Source organism: Meleagris gallopavo, chromosome 4 (genome assembly GCF_905368555.1).
Source record: "Meleagris gallopavo chromosome 4, MGAL_WU_HG_1.1, whole genome shotgun sequence".
Taxonomy (NCBI): domain Eukaryota; kingdom Metazoa; phylum Chordata; class Aves; order Galliformes; family Phasianidae; genus Meleagris; species Meleagris gallopavo.
The window spans coordinates 59,095,945-59,108,275 of NC_139407.1; the positions used below are offsets into that span (position 1 = coordinate 59,095,945).

At 32.9% G+C, this 12,331-nt stretch overlaps 1 protein-coding gene across 6 annotated transcripts in view; it reads right to left on the reverse strand.

Moving 5' to 3' along the window:
- The window catches only part of JAKMIP1 (janus kinase and microtubule interacting protein 1), a 126,459-nt gene that overhangs the window by 22,516 nt on the left and 91,612 nt on the right, over nt 1–12,331 (reverse strand). For all 6 annotated transcript variants that reach the window (XM_085223496.1, XM_085223501.1, XM_085223499.1 and 3 more), the window contains 5 exons: nt 9,287–9,349; nt 8,050–8,148; nt 5,010–5,111; nt 2,534–2,587; nt 1,507–1,572 (listed from right to left, as the gene is read on the reverse strand). In XM_085223496.1, the coding sequence (XP_085079622.1) occupies nt 1,507–1,572; nt 2,534–2,587; nt 5,010–5,111; nt 8,050–8,148; nt 9,287–9,349 (384 nt within the window). The remainder of the gene's footprint in view (nt 1–1,506; nt 1,573–2,533; nt 2,588–5,009; nt 5,112–8,049; nt 8,149–9,286; nt 9,350–12,331) is intronic.

Below are 12,331 nucleotides of genomic sequence, written 5' to 3' on the forward strand. Positions count from 1 at the left end.
AATGGTGCTTATTAGGTTACTGTGAGGCACTGACTGAAACTGCAGAAAAGTCCAAAGATAAGATGAACAATTTTTATTTCATTCATTTAATGTAGTCTATTTGCCTATGAAAGATAAAATGAAAGACTCCATATTTCTGAATGAGTGTTGAGTTTCTATAAAAATTGGATTCTATGGTAAAATGACCATAAAAATCATTTAATGCAAACTAGGAAGTGGCCATATAAACCCCACAAATGAGCAAAACCAACCAAACAAAAACAAAGCAAAAAAACTCCACTAATTTTACTTGAAATGAAATTTAAGCACAACTTTTACTGCCATTAATTTTATGCTCCTATTAATTTGAAGAATTATTTCTGCTTACAAAACTGGCCATCCCTTATTACTGTGATCTGTTGCCTCTGGAAATAATTTACAGATAAGAGCATATGTTCTAAGCTGCACCACGACACCAGTTAAAAAGTTGACTAATTCCAGTGACAGTTTTTACGCAAGGACTTATTCAATTGAGTAACGATAACTCAGTCCCACCCCTAAAGGCTGGCCATATCTTATCTTTCCTTATCAGTCTTCTCCCACTTATTGAATTTAAAGGACAGTGAACATTACCTCATGTTTTTCATGCTACAGTACAGTCAAAAGCATAGCTCTTTTAGCCGTCTTCCTCATTATTATTATTATTATTATATATTATTATAATTATTATTATTATTTTGCTTAAAGTAATTACTCACTTCAGTTAATAATTATTAAATTGCTTTATTTAGATTACTTAAAATTTGAAATACTAAGATAAATAGATTAATAAAATAACATCAGTTAAAGCAATGATAACTTATTCAACAAAATGCTCAGATTTCAATTTTAAACTTTTGTTTATGAATTTTAAAAGCATAGGAAAGGTTTTATAATTAACTATGAAAGGAAGGGGTGAAGTTCCTTCAGTAAAAAAACAAGGTAAGTTATTCTTAATTCATTTTAAATGTCATCATTACTCGTATGTAGATTATGTTCACTCTCTAACTGGAGAAGTAAATAGCTAGTCATTGAATGACCTGACTAATTATTTATCTTGCACTTTTTTGTTATTTTTGCCACTATACAGATCAAAGGACCACGGGCTACTCAGACTTCTCTGTCGTGCATAGAAATGGGCCAAAGTGGACTAATAGTGTGACTTAGAGAGAACCTTGCAACAGCTCAGGAGAGTCCCCTGGAGAATGTAGGCTTTTCTCAGAATGAAGTTGCTCTTGTCCAGAGGCTTTTTAGTAACTTATTCTAAGAAATATCTCTAGAGAAATTTTTTATTTTTAAATTGATCTCATTTGAATGTTAGATTATACCTCAAAACATCACAATCCCAATAAAATCATGTAAGGATGAATATATGCTCCTGTCCAGATCCCTTTAACAGAAAAATCATGCTTCTCTGACAAAGCTACATGAGATCTCAGCATACATGGTTGGTCTTTTAGGCAGACAAAATTTTTTACTGAGTTCTACCTTTTCACAGAGAGAAAGTACAGTCCCAGCTTGGATTATTGCAACCTGTTCTTCATTTCTCAAATTCTAAAATACAAAAAAATGCATTTTAAATTGGAATGGAAATCCACTCTTCAATACAATTGATGAATTTTAACTGCAACATAGAGAATCAAGTAAACAAGTTCCATTTAGCATTTTATAAACATGATCAGAAAAAGTTTAATGACTGAAAATTTAAAATAGTGCTTAATCTCTGCTCTAATTCAATATGTCATTCAATAGTTCTTTTGCATCTGTTTATTATTTCATGAGAACCAAGTTGTTTTTATCAAGGATTTTGAAATTTTTTTTCTAGCCATACAAAATAGCAGTTCATATATTATGTATATAGCTATGCAGCAGTGAAGGTTCCCCCAAGTCCAGTTCAGAGCCATGCTTCTATTCCTTAAAAGAATATAAAAGAGCAACTCTTATAGAATTATCCACACAATTTGTAGCATAAAAAATAAATCTGGAGCTTAAAATTAGTACAATAAATATGCCAAACTGTTAAAGCTACCTGTAAACATCTCCATGGTTCTTTGTGCCCCAACTGTATAACCAGAAATTTATTTTGTATTTGGCAATGCAGGGGAAGTTATCCTTGCCATTTTTCCCAGTAAACATCCTCCTGCAGAGGCATCCTCATTGCAGCAGGTACTGCTATTACTACCTAAGAGATACAAACTGGTTTGGCTTTGACTTCCTTGATTTTCTCCATTAGGCTATTTTATGCCTCATTGTTGCAACTACTACAGTGTCTTTTCTTTCAAGTCATTCAGCCATGATCAAATCCTATCTTGAGGAAATACACTTTAACTTCAATTTATCTGAAATCTTGTAAGTTTGTATAAGTAGTGTCTGATGATTCACATTTTTTATACAAATAGAGACATAAAAATCACTCTGTACATTTTCTTATGTGTTATTCTGTGCAGTGGAAAAAAAACACCTGCTTGAAAACAAAAATAAAGCTAGTATTACATTTAAAATTAAAAATCATTACCCCATTATCTCCAAGAATATCTAGTTTCTTCATGAGTTCTGATATATTCACATCCTGAAAAAGATGTTCAATACTATTTTTTATAAAGAAGATGAGAAACAGTTTTACATGCTGCATTTTAGGTACCTTTGCATGCAGAGTCTTGAAATGCCAATAAGTTAAACGTGAGTTTTGCATCATAACTACAAAAGTGTTACTGATAATTTCAGAAACAAAGTCAAACATCACTTGAATACAGCAAGCAACCCTGAGATCTGTGCATCCTGCTGATGTACACCAATGAATGACCAAAAATGATAAACAGGCATAAAGTACCTTTTTTTTTTTTTCCTCACAGTTTGGTGTGGAGTGTGAAGCACATCAGACCGTAGAAATTAAAGGGACAGTAAATAATTACTAAGAATGTATGTTGTTGATTTTTAATCTGCTTGAACAAAACAGAAGAGTTCCAGATCGGCGTTTTCTTGGCAGAGGGGAACGTGCACAGCGAGCTAAATGTGCTCCTGCGAAAACTGCTAACTCACAACCTCTCTGAATAGAAAACCACATTTCTCTGCCAGTCACCCCCATATCCACAGAGAACAGCAACCAGTGCCCAGTCACTGCAACCAGTGCAAACGCTTCGCTGATATGAAAAAAAGAGGAGGAATACATCCGCAGATGATGGCTGTATTTTAGATTTAACAGTGCCAGGGACCATTCCTAGGCAGCAGAACTCTATTTTCTACTGTAAAAAGTTACTGGAAAGGTACCTGGAACTGCTTAACCTGTGATAACAGCACATACCAGAATGATTCCAAGTTTGGCCCACAGGGTATTGTGGAGCAGGGATATTTCCTTTGACTGCTTGTATGCAATTGTGTTTTTTGAAGGTAAGAAGGCTTGATTGGATGAGTAAAGACCAGCTGATGTTAGTCCAAAATTCTTAATATACACACATAAAAAGATAGCCATTAGAATGCTGGCACCCTCAACTTCTCATATTCAGCGCTTCTTAGCAGAGGTCAGCATTCCCCACTGGCTGTGCCTTGGCTCATTAGTTTCATTACTTACAGCATGTTACATGCTGGTTTCCATCTGTGTGCTATGCAGTTGCATAGTACAAGGAGTCAGGATGACTGATCTTTCAATTTCTTTGAAGTGAAATTAGCTGCGCTTGCAAAGTACATAACTATACCAGAATATATTTGCTCACTGTTCTATATCCAATAGACTCCATTGAGTAAGGTTTAATAAGGAATTGAAAGATTGCCTGAAAATCAGACACAGCTGTGGAAGAGAGTCCGTATAAAATAGAATACTCTGACTCCAATAAGGAATTATGTATTGGTCTATCATGGGAAGTACCCTTCCTCTCTTCCCATCCACCTCAACACTGCAGCATTGCATCTACATGCCATAGTAGCTACTAAATAGTGCACATCAGTAATTTTAGAATGGTGCAGAGCTTAAAATACTCTTGTATTTGGGTTGGATTGAAGTCAAAGCTAATGATTCTGATCAGCAGTGACGATGCTGAACAGAAACTTTAGCTGATCCTTTACTGGTGGGGATTTGGAATTCAGTAAGACATGCAGTTCTTAGCCCTATTAAATCCAAAATTCTCATTCTAGTTAATTTTCACAAAGAAGCAAAAAGAAGTATTTAAAACTCAAATCAGATTTTCCATCACTCTGAAGTCTAGTTTGCTGGCAATAACCAACATTTTTTTTTAAAGGCACTGAAAACACTTAAAAGCAAACAATTTAATATGCCCATATGATGTGACCACCTCTGCTTCCAGGCAAGTAAATTGAAAGAATTGGAAGAAAAAAAAAGTAATAAAAATAATAAGAAAGAAAGAAAGAAAAATCTTTCATGCAAAAGAAGACATGAATAGGTAAAAATGAATTCAAGATCCTGTACCAGCTACAGTCAACATGCAAATTAGAATAACAGATATGTTAACAGCAGATCTGGCATCCTCTGGAGGTTCTATTTGAAAGGTGATATGCTTGGCGGTTGGAACATGAAAAACTTTATAGTCCCTTCCAACCAAAACTAGTCTGTGATTATATGTTACTAATGACACTCAATGTGATTTAGGGACATGACTAAAGTGACTTTTAAACTTTTTTTCTAAAGATTCAGTTCCCTGTATAAATACAGAGAGAGAGAGAGAGAGAGAGAGAGAGAGAGAGAGAGAACTACGCAGCCTACACTCTCAGTCTATTTCCTCTACTAATAGTATTACACTTATTAAGGGACTAAGCTCTGTTAAAGAGCTTGTAAACTGACCAGTCTTCATTTTCATTTACGAAAGCCTTACAAACTACCACAATGTATTCTTATGAAACCCTTTTCCCAGTTAAAAATATATTTTCTTACTTTACTTATTTTTCAGATTTTCTTCCCTACAGCAAGATAATAATGGAAAACCATTCATTTGAATATTAAGTTCTTCATTCCGGCCATCCAACAGTTGCCCAACATATACCTTTATTCCTTCATGTTGACAGAACAGTTGCAGCGCACTTCCATTGTTTTCAGGGAAGGTGGTTAAATGTAGATTAAATGCTGGCGACCTTCGTTCTCTCTCCTGAGGAAAGATTTTGTTTAAAAACAAGATGCATGATTAACACATATCTCCCATCTTAAAAAAAAAAAAAAAAAAGACTTGTACATTAAAAACACAGACTTCTATTCACATTCCAAATTTGTGGAATTTCCTCCTGTTTTCACCATACTTGAAAGACTTTGGGCTTAGCTAAGCACACAAAATAATTTAGAGTTCCAGTTGATTCTATATACACAAAGAGCTTGCAAAACAAATAGCTGCACTCCAATAGAAGAAACTCTTTTATGTTGCCCAAATAACTGACTGGAATAATTGTAGCGATTGCAATAATTAATTTCATTTACAGTCTTATATAACTATTGTTCTCTTTCAAGAAAAAAAAAGACGATCATTTAGGAATAAGAAACTGCAGGAAAAAATGTAAACTATCACCAAGTAATATGGTTATGTATTTCGTTTATAAAATTAAAGCTCTATATCTGCTCTATTCTACAGTTATCCTTTGGATTAGAACATGAAAAATCCTGTCTTATTCACTGCGCAATCCTGGGTGTTGGAATATGCCTTCATGCTAAAAGTATAAAATTATAAATTCTCATCCAACCCATCTACTTGATTTTCATGTGTTTCTTCAAAATACCAACCTGTTATTTCTTCAGAAGACAAAAAGAGAATAAAACAACAAATAAGACCATATTTAAGTGAAATTTCAAGATATTTCTGGGAATGACTGGAATAAGACTGCAAATCAAGGCACTAGGATGTACACTGAGCAAGCTCACTATGGCCATGGGAACACAAGTGAGAAAAACTAGATTTCATCTCCAAACAAGAAGAGGCATTGCCAACAGTGCCTTCAGTTTCAGTTTTAATGAAAGAGAGTTGCTGCAAATTTAGTAAGTTCTGTTCAAGCATTACATTACATTATTTCTAAACCACAAAGGAGGTGCTTTAATTGGTAATCACAAGTGGGAAGCACCCATTCACTTAAGTGGGTTACAAAGTATGGCAGCTCTTGTTCATTGATTAGCCAAGCTACGACCAAGAATATGAAGGAAAAAATATCTCTTCACTTTATATATGTTTTCCATCTCATAATCACTATTTTAAATAATTTTTCTATTGGCAGCATAATTTTGAAATGGACTTAAGTGACCTAGCTATTCACAGACGAACCAGAAGCTTAATTCTTTTCCAAATTCAATTACCAATTTAGAATTTTTTCTTTTTTAATTCGTCACTTGCTATTACACTAAACTCATCTGGATTTGCTTGTGTTAAATTATGTAGAAATTGTTCTGTTTTCTACATTAATGTAATTTTTATCTGACACAGTTTAGGTGTTCTGAAAAAAATGTTCTGGTTATGAGAAGTGTTCATGACTTTACTAAAGCATTCATATTGTCAATCACGTTTGTGTCTAAATGCTTGCCCACAAAGGAAAAATGTCTTTTACTCCAATCATACAAAAATACTCCCCTTGTAATCCTATGAAATAAGTCCTTAAATATTTGGCAGATAATGAAACTAGACCTTAAACTGAACTACTTTTCAAGTGATTTTTGTATGTGGAAAGTACTTTCCTGAAGGATGTTTTGAAGCAATTTTCCTTTCAAGGACATTTTTTCAGACTGCTGTACTTTTAAGAACACTTGCATATTAATAAGCAGATTCTAAGGTAACTGGAAATTCAATGCTGAATTGTTCAGCATTTTAATCTACAGTTGCTTAATAAAATATAAAGAATATATATTAGAAAGTACTTTTATTTTCCAGAACATCTACTGAAATTCTAATAACGTAAATTCTTAATTTTAAATACAATGTACTATGATATTGAGATATATGGTTGATAAAATAAATGATTAAAAAGATTAAGAAATATCAAGGATAAAAGAAAAAGAGGAATGTCCACACAACAGGATGACATGATGTTTTCATCTTTATCAGAAAAGTTACACATGCCAAGATTTTTGGTGAAACGTGCTGGGTGATGAAAATTATGGAGAAGTGACACTGAGAGAGTTCCTGGAGAGTTTATTCAAGGTAGTGTTAAGACGGCTGATGATCTCTGAAATTGAACTATGTGTTATCAGACAGTATGACTGCGTGACTGCATCTCACACAAGCTATTTAATCTTACTGAATTTTACATGAGCCTTATTTACAAGGCAACGAGTACCATTGCTTTCTGCTGTGATCAGAGGCTACATGTTCAAACCGTTATTAATGAAAATAATTTCACAGTTATTTCACAGAATTTGTTAAAGAAGTTTGCTATGGGCAACTTCCCACTTCCACAAATTGCCTCACCTCTAACATTGACTTTCTTAGAGGTTTATTTTCCTTCTTCTGATTGGTGAAAATTATTTTCATCCCATGACCATCTTATACCATCAGAAAATATATTTCAGGTAAGAAAAACTATTTCAAAACTACTTTGTGCTTTTGATACCGTTTTACTTCATACTACTGCTGTCAATCTTAAATCAGTGTAATTAAAAGCAGTTATACATTGATGTGATGGATGTGTCAGATCTTTAGATTTCACTGCATGCAAGATGTGAGAAGGTGTGTTAATTGAAGCAATGCCAACCGAGGCTGTAGTATACATACCAAGTGATTTCACATGCAGGAAAGGAGTAGTTATGGAAATGAAACAAATAAAAAAAGGCAAAATATTGCAAAACAAAATATTTTATTAGATGTAAAACAAACTATATGCAATATATATTAGCTATATTACATCTTTATAAACATGAGTGAGTACTCTCTCCAAAACATATTAAGGCAGTGGTATCAATCTCATTATCCCAAGATACAACATTTAAAAAATATATACCTAAGTGATTTCCCTTAAACATGCACCAGACATCAGTAATCTTTACAGGAATTTCAGCTTGGGTTCAAACATAATTTCTGCTCCATTTGAGAGTTTGCAACAGAGAGAATCTCTTACTTCAAGCTCTAGCACTCTGAATTCTAACAGCTCATTCTGGTCTTTTGCATCTTGCATCTCGTTCTTCAGCTGCTGCTCTTCTTGTTCCATTCTGTAAATCTGTGAGAAAAACACAACATCTAACATCCAGTAAATAACAGAAAGGGAGTTATACTGAGTTATGGGCCAGAGTTTCAGGCAAAACTGTTACTTGAGTTTCTCATTGGATGTTGGACCTTGCCTTGGGCATAAAGAAGAAACATCACATCTAGAAGTATTTGTAAGAACTGGCAGAACAGTAATTTGGAAGCCAGTATGAAAAGCTATATGAATATTATATCTAAACAAGTGAGGAAATACAAGCTTACTTTTAAAATCAGGTGAATAAAACTGATTAACTTTGGACACGCTGTTCTAATTATCTTTGTGAAACAACATATAATGGAGAATAATGGAGGGGTTTTTAATGATTAATTTTTAATTTTCCAGATTTCTGCTTTGGGACATTGACAGTGATAAAATAGAAATTCAAAATTGAGTCTCATTATTGTCAACTAATACCTTTAGTCTACTGGCTGGCTTAATTGGGTGGTCTTTTTAGTTAGTGAAATTGGACAGAAGAGGAGCACTTGAATATGATATAGCAGACAGTGATGTTGCAGTTACTTAGAATAGCCATGTAAGTGTCTGGACAAATCAAGTCCAGCTGTAGTTGCTTTCATTCATGCACTTCATATTGTTCTACACTTTACTAAGAACAAAAATAATTGTTATATTCTAAGTACCAGCTAACCAGTAAAGACCAATGAAGATGTTTAGCTTTGAATATTTCAGACAATAAAAGGTATAATAGTCTACAATGAATTGATATTATTTAATGTGAAAAAACTGCTGAAGTGAGCAAATAATTTTGGAATTTTAGTTTGAATGGTCCTGGCAGTAAGAATCTTTGTGTAACTGGTAAAATTTAAGCATTTCATATTATCATGATTATGTTTTGGAGAAACTTGAATGATCAGACACACTGGTTATACAACATGTAGTACCACAATAATGTGCAGTTTCCATTCCCAGAGAATACATAAGTATATTAGCACTTTAACTGGAGAAAATCAGAATTTCTGTTTCTGGAGAAAAATAAAGAATGCAATTTTTATGTTGATGTCCCCATATTATGTACATTCATTTCCTTTTGCCATTCATTTTATGATAAAGCACAGAAATTGCAAAAAAAAATTGCCAGACTCTGAACATATACCTTCTCTAGTAACTCCTGATTTGTTCTGATTAGCAACTGCTTCTCTTCTACCCATTTTGAATCCTATGAGGAAGAAGAAAATTTAAAAGATAACGTATATTTTGTTGAACAAGACAAATAAGTACAATTAGAAAATTCCAGATCATTGCACACTCATGTAAGGAAATGATCAACTCATCAAAGAACAAAGTTATCATAACTATTTCAAAGATAAATAGAAACTAGATCTATAGAAAAAATAAATGTTCCTTTTTGTTTTCCTGAAGCTTAGACTTCCATTTCCTAATTTGTTCCATCTATTTACTTTAAAAGGTTTACATATAGTAACTGGGTAAACACTTACATATGATATTCTGTCATTTTAAAAAGATTTATTCAACTTAGCTTAATTCAAAACTATTTACTTTCCGCTGCAAGAAGCTGAGAACTTTCTTGCAAAATCATCTGATTTTGAGTTTTATAACATAAATCCAACTGGAGAAAAATAAAAAAATTATTACACAAAACAAATGAAATTTAGTTTCAGAGACAAATAGTCAGTTGCTCTCTGCTAAAAGTGTGAGAATCAGGCTAATACACAGTGTTTGTGACAGGGAATTTAAGACAATGGAGGAAGGGTGATGAAATAAGATTCTTCAATTGAAAACTGTGTTTCTATTTGATCATTTGCTCCAAAGCCAATCTTTGCTTTTAGGTTTTTCTGTGGCTTTAACATACTTCATTAAACACCCCAGATTACAAAAACAAAGTTAGATGTCCAGACTTCATGGATTCTAACATCCAAATTCATTCTATTCACTACAGAGCAAAGTATTTGCACAAGCTAGTTCATTGTGCTTTATGATATTATTTTCTAGGTAAAAAAGACAACTTGTTTAAAATCTAAGTGATTTTCTAAAGTACTAAGGCTGATACTTTTTGTCAGCAAGGTTTTTGCATGTTGATACTGCAGTAGAAAATAATGAAATCAGACTATCCAAGCCCTGTAAATAGCCTTGAAAGGTCAGCTATAAGAAAAATCAATATTTAACCCACTTTCTTTCTTTTTAAGTTTAAAGTTTGATTTTCTACTTAGAGTGAACAAGTGTCATACTCTACTGCCTCTATTCCTTTTCCCACTTGTAAGAAAGTATGGGCCAGCACATTTTAACTTCCATGCAACAATTTCTTCCGTTATGGAGTTAAAGGTGACATACCAAGAATACAGTACTAAGATTAGTGCTGAAAAAAGTTGTATTTATCGAGAATTTTTTAAATAATAAAAAAAAACCTAATTAGTCAAGATTCAAATTACTTTTTAACTAGAAGATTTCAATTTTTGGTTCTGAATTTGATATCAAGAGAGCTGATAAAGTCTTCACAGTCCTACAGTTGTAATATTGGACTAAAATTGGATAACTCACTGGAATGTTTTAATTCATTGCTTCCTTTATGAAAATATGCTATGGAATGGTTCTCCAAATGAACATTTCACTAGTCTTATCAAATAGTCAGCATTATTATGACCTCCTAGATGACAAAGTAATTTTAAAAAATGACATAGGGCACAAAGATGTCAGTTTATTATCACAATCATTTATTTTCTTGAATATAAGGACTAACAAGTTAGGAAAACTAAGTAGGTTCTTCAGCTCTCAGGAAGACACTGTTACAACTTCTGTGAAAATCTAATGCTCAGTGTACAAGCTAGCCCAATAGGGATACTACTGTATTGCTCTTTATCACATCCCTGTTGGCCTCAGGATTACTAAGCGATTAAAGGTCATAAATATGGTTAAGAATCCCATAACGTAATAAACTACCTTAGTTCTAATTTCCAGATATATATTTTTCATATTGCCATTCAAGAAACAGAAGTCTCAGAAGTAATTTCTTGCATGTGTATCCATTTTTTTTCACTTGTCATATTTACATACATACTGCTTGCATTTTACACTGTAATAGTCAATGATTTTGTTATTATTTTCAGTTACACAGCAATTTGCCTACATCACCATCATCATCAACACATGAAAATGCAGTTGATCCTCATGAGGTTTTCAGTTCCAATTATTCCTCCAAAACCTCAACAAGTCATCATTTTTATATTGACAACATATTCCTTAGTAATATTTTACTTACACAGAATTTACTAAGCAAATTGCAGTTGGTATGGAAGTGAGCATAAACAATTTTTATCAGTTTTTACCCTCAATTTAAATATGGTTCCCAAGCATTCAAATTTATACAGAAACTTACAAAAGTTTTCTTACATAGAACTATAAACTACATAGAAACTATAAAAATATCAACAGTGTTAACCTGACATAATTTGTAGGTTGCTTTCATTTGGTATTTTAGGATTATTAGTCTTCAAAATGTGTATCTACAGACAAATAACCTAATTTTATTGCCATATACTACCAGCAATCTTAAGCTGTTATTTTAAACAACAAAGAAATGATAAAATAACATCCAATTTTCTGTGTGTTCTAGCATTTATGCATCTGAACATCTTTTAAATCCATCATTCACTCTCTTATCAGTCTTCCTGAGTATCCTAAATATTATTAAATATGCATCAGTAGCCAGATCTTTGCAGTTATTTACAAGGTATAGAGAAGCCTAATTTTACTCTGTGTGACATTAAGGCAATTTGAAAGTAGTTGTGTCCTCATGAAGCTCAGAAGAGTTTACACAGCAAGTGGCTTCCAGTAGCCAGATACACTCAGAAGCTTATTGCTCCAGAATATAGGGAAGTTAAAAATTTTTTTCTTCTAATTTTCCTGTGTTACACACCAAAATATTCTATGATACAGAATACTCATCTTGTTGGAATTTATAGCAAAGACAAAACAGAAAAGAGAAAAAACTACACAATGACAGTAGGAGCAGAATTTAGAATGCATGTATATGTGTATAATTCTGTATTACATTGACTGTATTATGTGTTAAAAAAAGAACATTTGGTGGTTAGCATAAATACCATTTTCCTTTAAATAATCCACTGCTGGAGTAGTAATTAAACTACATCAGACACACTAACACACCAGCAAGCAATGAAGA